Below are 8,299 nucleotides of genomic sequence, written 5' to 3'. Positions count from 1 at the left end.
AAAAATCGCATCAGTTAAGAGAGCCTAAAGACGTGGAAGCGTTTCCGCAAATTCAAATCTAAACTAATCCCAACCCGCAATAAATTAAACATAAGCCCGATTGTGCCTAACTTTATGTTTTAGCAGTATTCAATTGTTAGCCCACATTTAGTGTCCCTCGATGGACAAAAAGATCCGCTCGCAGCCCGCAAAAAAAACTTGTTGCATGAAAGTTGTGACCATAAAATACACAGCTTCCCAGTTCGGATAGCTCACAATAACATTACATAACAGAAATGAAAAATCTGTTTAGTTGCGGCAGCCAAAACATTTGCACAGCAAAAGAATAAAATTAAAAGAAACACACTAACAACAAGGAAAAAACTCTCAACGCCCATGTCCGAAAAACCGAGTCGAAGGTAGGGACAATTTAATGCCGAGTCAGCAGCATGCACCTGTGCAGTCCAGCCCAAAATCCTTTGCACAAGCCAAGCCAAAGCAAACACAAATACAGTTACAATATATTCATACATACGTGTGCATGTGTATGTTCGCATACTATATAGTGGAGAGTTCTTGGAACAAAACAAATCGAGCGACGTATCAACACTAAAATATCTACCATTGACTTATGCACTGGAAAACTGGAACAATGGATGCCCCAACAGGATGCTATACACAGTGCGTTGATTTTCCAATGCAAGCGCCAACCAAACCTTTGCCAGCCAACTGGAATGTCGGTATATGTAGGAATTTCTGTGGTAGTTTCTCATAAATATGCGCGAACACAAACACACACACGCACACATACAAGCCATGGTCAACAGCAAGTGGGCGGAGCCGTCGCAGCATAAGGTGAGCTTGTATATGTGTGCACCATTCGCTCTATGCTTGCCGTGTGTGTGTGCTTGTATGTGTGTGTGTGCCATTTTTATGCGCTCTATGGCAATTCAAAAACGCCTACTTCAAGAACAGCAACAACAACAGCCACCACCAAAGCCAAGCAAATGACGACAAGTGACGAAGTCAACAGAAAGCGAACAAACATAGCCGAAGCATCGGTAGCAAGAGCAAAACAAAGCTTTCAAGAAAGAGCAGAGAGAAGGTAAAATGGTAAATACATTAATTAAAGTATGATTTGTAAGTTATTGCAAAAAATATTATTACAACTATTAAAAAATTAGTATAACGAAAACAATAAAAATAAAAACACCATAAAAAAAAAAAAACAAATAATAGTAGTAAAAATGTGCCTATTTATAAGTATAAAAAAACAAAATCTATAATAAATGTATATATATAGAAAAAGGGCCTGTGAGCTGGAGATACTAAAACGCGTAAACGGCTCCGACTTAATTAAGGCATCTTATGAAAAAAAATCAGAAAATCGCAAAAAATTATTCTACAAAAATTCAATTAAACTTTATTATTATACAGTGTGCCACTGTGCAGAAGATGAGAGACATTCTGAATTGCACTGCGGAGCGCGAGAGAGCGCCTGACAACAAACATTTAACGGTGTAAGGGTGCCAAAATCTCTCTCACGCCGCTAACGCCTGTTGTTGTTATTGCGGCTAAGCTTTTACAATTCCAGCAGGAGCTCAACAGCGAATGGCGTGCAAGCTGGCAGCGCTTGGAGCTGTTGTTGCTCTTTAATACACACACACACTCACAGACTTACACACAGCCACACAGTCACATATACATCGAATTGAGGCGATGCGCGCGTCGCCGCCATTCTGCGGTCAGGGCCACCCTGCAGTCAAGTATACGACTAGAACCAGACTCAGTCGCCACCGTTAACTCTTTGAAACTGGACGCAGCGAGCGGCAAAAGGAAAAAATAAAACATAATAACACAATTCAAACGCGCTCGCGCCAAATTCAGAAAAATTAAACACAAATTTGAGAGATTTAAAAAAAAATTGTAAGCAAACAAATTTCAAATTTTAAACGCAAGAGCTAAGATCCAGCCAAGTGCAGTGTGACCCATAAGAAAGTTTAACCAAACCAAATTCGAGCAGTGTCAGTGCGTGAGTGCCCCCTGATAACTGTTAACTTAAAGCGACTCCCCCTCCACCCCAAACCCAACCCACCCGTAGTTGTATGTGAACCGGCGATCCAATGAAAATGGAAGATCCCACCATCGCCGAGTCATACCTGCAGGAATTTAATTTGGATCATTTGGGCGAAGGCGTGGCCGGTAACACGGTAACAACCCTAACGCCGGTGACCGCCGCCGCCGCCGCCATTGGGCATGTTAAGCGCGAGGATCACAGTCCACCACAGCCGGTTAAATGGACAACAGTGCATGGCGCTGAGCCGCCAGCGGATGAGGAGGCGGAACCGCTGCCAATGCCACTGCCACTACCCATTGCTGTACCGGAAGCGGCCGGCGCTGACGGCTCCCAGCTGGCTTCTGTATCGCACATAAAGCTGCGCTCCTTTTCGGGACATCAGTGGCACATAGATGAGCGACGCTTGCAGCCGCTCAGCCCGCCGCCCGAGGGCTATGTGGGCGATCCCGTTGGCGGTCAAGCTGTGTTGGTGAACACCGCCGCAGCTTCTGCCGCTGCCCCTACTGTGCCTGGCGGCGTACCATCCACACCGCCAGAGACACCGCCCGTAGTGGGTTCACCCACGGGCAGCAGCAGCTGCCCCAGTCAGGCATATGCGCATCATTACCATGCCGGACGCTCCAACTCCGGCGCCAATGTGGCCGCCGTGGGTCTCAGTCAGGAGATGATGTGGCTGCCTAATTCGATGCGTGCCGATCAACAGCCGCTGGATTTGCGCCCGCTTGCCTGTCCCGGCACACAGGAGGAGGCCGAGGAGTGGGAGCGTCAGAGAGAGTATGCCATGCATGCCGCCGCTGCGGCGGCACATCATCATCATGGACATCCGCTGATGCAGAGCCACCATCATCATCATCATGCCCAGACAAGGCATATGCAGGCACAACATCCCCCGCATCATGCCCATCATCATTTTCACAGTCTGGAGCACGCGCTGCCCATCAATATGCACTCGAACTCCGCGAACTCGTATGCGGGCAGTCCTGGCCCTGTTACCGGTGCCCCTGGCAGCCTATGTCAAACGCTTACCAATTGTGGGCCACAGCTGCCCTCAGCTGGCAGCAGCAGCGGAGCCAGCAGCGCCTCCAATTCACGTGGCTGTGTCCGTTCTATACTGCAGCCCTGTCGCCCGCTGTCGGCGAGCTCGACACGCAGCTCTAACAATTCGCCACGCACCTGCTCCGGTGCGTACAGCAATGCCACGCTAGAGGATTGCATCAATGATGACATGCTGACCACGTTGACTGTGAGAGAGCTCAATAAACGCCTGCACGGCTGCCCACGGGAGGAGGTAGTGCGCCTGAAGCAGAAGCGGCGCACGCTCAAGAATCGTGGGTATGCACAGAATTGCCGCTCCAAGCGGCTGCATCAGCGCCACGAACTAGAAAAGGCCAATCGCCAGCTCAACCAGGATCTGCATCGACTCAAGATGGAGTATTCGCGCGTTTGCCAGGAACGCGACGCACTGATGCTGCGCCTCCAGCAGCAGAGAACAGGCGCCGCCGCCGCCGGCGCGGACAGTCAAAGCTCGCCGGAGTTCTATCTATGACGCCAACTGGCGGCGGCCCCAACGGCTTCCATCTCAAATAACTCGCATCCGTTGCAGCAGCAACAGCAGCAGCAGCAGCAGCAGCCTCAGTCGCAGTCACAGTCTCTGCCGCCGCATCGTGCCTCGCATTCTCATCCGCATTCGCAGTGGCCACCACAGCAGGTGGTTAACTAATCTGATCTGGTAAATGACGCCAAAATAGTCCACAAGTGAAAATGCTTCCCAACAAATTTGAACAACATATTTAAATTTCCGTTTAATATAAGATACATCTCATACATTCAGTTTCCCTGGGACTGCACTAGAGTTTCCTAAATAATATCCCTTTACCGTAGTTGCTTTTATATTATATTTTACTATGGTTTCTTTTCGAAAATGGATTTCAATATAGCATAACAAAAACGATTTTTCCAATATATTTTCAAGCCCCGAAAAAAATTAAAATATGGTTTACCTCGAAAATAAATACTGTGCTATTTAATTTTGATTGTCTAAAAAAAATGGTTTTCAAAATTATTTCATCTCTATTGTCTAATCCGCAAAAATGCCAAAAAAAAAAATAACTTCAGCTTCAGCTCTTCTTCTTCATCTAAATAATTTCTCAAAAATATCCTTATAATAATAAAAGCCCAAAGAATACACAATATATAAATTATATACGAAATCATTTTAAAAATCTGCAAAAATATATTTTGTAATCTTAAATCAGCTTTTATTGCATAAACTTTTCCCAAAAATGATAGCTCAAAGAAAACTGAAAAAAAAAAAAATAAATAGAATGCAGGGAACAATATCAGGTTTCCTTAACATTTTTTTTATATTTATTTATTGGTATAAATAAATATTTTTGCATTATTTTTTATGCTTTTTATTAAGTTTCACGTTAAACCATTTTTGGAAAACTTGCTTAAAATTAAGTTATTAAATTATAATTTAATTAATATGTTCATATGTGGATTATTTCAGAGCGTCTCCCTTATCAATTTACTGCTGCAAAAAAAGGTATTTTCATGCATTTAAAGAGCTCAGAATTCATTTAAACAAAACGTTTTCACTTTCAATTTGTGACAATAAAATATTTCCAAATAATTTTGTAAGTTCTTGTTAAGTTATCGATCGATGCGATACGAATCGATTTAAATCGAACATTGGCTGATAATCATTTCGTATAGGAAGAGAGAGAGGGAGAGAGACAGAGAGAGAGAGAGAGAAAGAGAGAGAGAGAGTGGAGATCGCACACCCCGAACACTTAGTTCAAATTATTGATTATGAATTGTAGAAAAAAGGAATTAAAACATAAAACAAACATTTTTGTCAGCTACTGATTAATGATCAATCGACCGATCGCAACATTGTATTACAAATTACGAGTTAGTAACACACGCTTATTTGTTGATTAGTTATAGCTTTAGTTTTTTCTAGTATTAAGTGAGAGATGACAACAACCAAAATATCGTATACCCTGTACATAGGGTTAGACTAAATAGCTGTATAGCATGTTTCATAGCAGACGCTTTCATTTGGTTTCCATATCACAAACTCAACTCAACACACACACACACACACACACACACTCCTGTAATACCCTGCAAATGCAATAAAACAATATATAAGAAAAACTATAAACTAAAGGTTGTATTATGTTTTAAACACAAGCACTTGAAACAATTGAAAATACTAATGAAAACCAAGTCCTATACATGTAATTAACTCAATGAAAAACAAATATAACAAATATTGTAAATACAAATCAAATTGTATAAATTCTAAGCTAAACATTCGATGTCTGTCTTTATGAATAAAACAAAAATAAACAAATAAAAATGTTTAAGGAATACAATACTGAATACGACAACAATTGTGAATAGATTAAGTGTGCATAATAAAACTTAGTAATAAATACAAATACAAAAACAAAAAAAAAACAACTTTCAAAAAATAAAACCATATCGAATATGTTCTTAAATCTAAAGTGCTTTTCTTTTTGATAAGCATACTGTTTTGTTGTCATTTTTCTTAAGGTAAATATATCTCCTCAAGGAACCTTAAGATATATTATTTTAATTTCAGTTTGGCTGATTGATAAAAGAAAAAAAAAAGTCCAAGTAACTCGATGAAATATAAGCAAAATATTAAAGACTACTTTTAATTATTTGAATTATTTGGATAGTCTCTAAAAACAGCACGTCGATTTATGGACTTTAAAGCAATTCAGGAAATATTTGATAACAACTTTAATTGGAGCCCCGTGATTTTCTGAGCAGAACCTCTTCAACAGTATTAGATATAAAGGATAATAACCAGGAAAGGAAGCTGAACATTTCGTAAATTAATATTAATATTATGTTTGGAATATATTCATTTTGAATTTTAAGAAGGGTTTCTTATATTATTGTCCCAATTCCAAGTAGTTGTTTGTTTTAGATAGTTCATGCTTTATAGACATAACTGAATCACATTGAGAAAATAGAAGCAGAAAAAGAATTGACGTCACCTAACTCAGGTAATCACATTTAAAATGATAAGAGTTTTGAATTACAATCTGATTTTTGTTTGGGCTATACTTAGTTACAAACTATGCGGCACACGTGCTGCAAATAGCATTAACAATCCGACCTTCGGCCGAGATACTTAAACAAGCTTAGTCTAAGCTTCAGATCGAGTACCATTTTGTACATATTATATTATATTATATATTATATATTATATATTATATATTATATATTATATATTATATATTATATATTATATATTATATATTATATATTATATATTATATATTATATATTATATATTATATATTATATATGTACCCAAACAATTTAAATATATTCTGCAAGTAACCTGATAAATTGGGTATTTGTCTTCCTTTTGCATATCAGACTATGTATATCATGATGTATAAATGATTCTTATATATACTCTGGATTCATATACCGAATTGTTATAGTGTATGCCACAGCTTCCATGGAACTTCATTTTGTGTGGTCTGTGGGCAATTGATATAGGCGACCGACCACCAGCAACAGTGGCAAAATCCGATACGCTAAATGTAAACAAATTGAGCTTCAGATCCAGCTTCAGCATCTCCAGCGGATGCCAAGTTGCTTGGGTCCAAAATTGTGTCAACAAACAATCGATGGCCACTTGCGCTTTGAATGCCCAAACGTCCAAAGATGCCCGAGCAGGCGATCTACAGATTGTGCATGTTGATACAGAGGGAACAACGTCTCTGTTTATAAACAGCACCCGGAGGGGTGGAGGGGCGAAGGATCCTCAGCGTAATTCGGTGAAGTGGATGCGAGTTGTAGGCTTAAGATCAAACTTTGCTCTGGCTCTTCATTAATAAATTTTTTTGATATGCGATGCCAAAATTTGTCGATTGTTTGTTTCCATTTCTCTTGACCAGCTGTTGCCACCGACTGTGCATTTGTTTATATTTTTGATACTAATAAATATTGGCGTCGAAGTGTGTACACAAGCTGTCTGCTACAAAACGAAGTGCGTCAGCCTCTACAGATTGATTTTAGAAATAAATTGCAATAAACGAAAATTAAGCCTACGTTTTGAGCAAAGTAAAGCGTTTCACAAAATTTGTCAAAACTGATTGAATTAATTAGATACATATTGTATATTTTTAATGCTTTGAATAAACACGAAAATCTGTGATTCCGCATTCAGAAAAAAATGATTTCGACAATATATTTATGATATATTATTATAATTATATTATATTCCGTTACGTATTAAATATAATTTTCACTTGAATACTTTTTTATAAATACTCTAGAATTTTGAACTCCAATTTTAAAAAACTTTCTCCTTTGACCAACAACAATTACTGAATATTTGTAAACCCTGAACCAATTAAAAATGGGTATAAGGTTATATTTTATTTGTGCAAAATGCAAATGTATGTAACAGGCAGAAGGAAGCATCTCCGATCCCATAAAGTATATTTATTCTTGATTAGCATCAACAGTCGAGTCGATCTAGCCATGTCCGTAAGTCTGTCCGTCCGTCCGTCCGTCCGTCCGTATGTATGAACGCAAGGATCTCAGATCCTATAAGACCTAGAGATTTGAAATTTTAGATGTAGGTGCCGAGTGCCTGCGCAGATAGAGTTTGTTTCCGACAATCGATAACTTACTCCGTTTCCAAGAAATCGATAAAAATCGATATCGACATCCCGTTTTTTGAGCATTTTTGGTAAATAATAAGAGCTAGAGTCACCAAACTGGACATATAGCTTCTAAAATAGAATATATATATGCATTTGATGTAGGAAGAAAAGGGTTCAGGGTATCCCCTAGTCGTGAGTTCTTACTTCTTTTATTTTTGTTAACTTCTCAACACATTTTTTAATTCACATATAATGAATTATACATTAACCAATGGTACATTAAACTAATAGAAATTTTGTTTAAAAATTGTCTATTCCAAGAAATACTCAATTATATGTTATACATTCTTCAAGAAGGGTATCTTTCAGTCTTGCACTCTTCATTTCTATTATTGTTTCTGCGTTTTGTGAATTACCTGTGTTCCAGCGAACCTAAAATAAAAGCTCCATGGACATCGGCTTCTCTTTATGTAATGGAGAACGCGACGACGACAACGCGATAAAGTTGCGCAAGAATTTTTGACGAATTTTATTTGTCGCATATATGAATATATATATATATATATATGTATAT

The 8,299-nt window shown here is 39.0% G+C and overlaps 1 protein-coding gene across 1 annotated transcript; it reads left to right on the top strand.

Moving 5' to 3' along the window:
* The first annotated feature begins 1,905 nt into the window (after window positions 1-1,905).
* On the top strand, window positions 1,906-3,912 carry LOC115769251 (transcription factor MafB). The gene is made up of 2 exons (XM_030713963.1): window positions 1,906-2,011; window positions 2,081-3,912. Exon 2 carries the CDS (start codon window positions 2,103-2,105, stop codon window positions 3,600-3,602), a length of 1,500 nt encoding a protein of 499 aa, XP_030569823.1. The 5' UTR covers window positions 1,906-2,011; window positions 2,081-2,102; the 3' UTR covers window positions 3,603-3,912.
* The last annotated feature ends 4,387 nt before the right edge of the window (window positions 3,913-8,299 follow it).

Source organism: Drosophila novamexicana, unplaced genomic scaffold, assembly GCF_003285875.2.
Source record: "Drosophila novamexicana strain 15010-1031.04,08,12 unplaced genomic scaffold, DnovRS2.1 tig00004549-arrow-arrow-pilon, whole genome shotgun sequence".
Classification (NCBI taxonomy): Eukaryota; Metazoa; Arthropoda; class Insecta; order Diptera; family Drosophilidae; genus Drosophila; species Drosophila novamexicana.
Note: the sequence above shows the minus strand (reverse complement) of the source record. Positions and strands in the feature narration are given on the sequence as shown.

What these genes read in the sequence shown, in the direction of transcription:
- LOC115769251 (XM_030713963.1), top strand. Translation starts at nt 2,103, where the DNA reads ATGAAAATGGAAGATCCCACCATCGCCGAGTCATACCTGCAGGAATTT.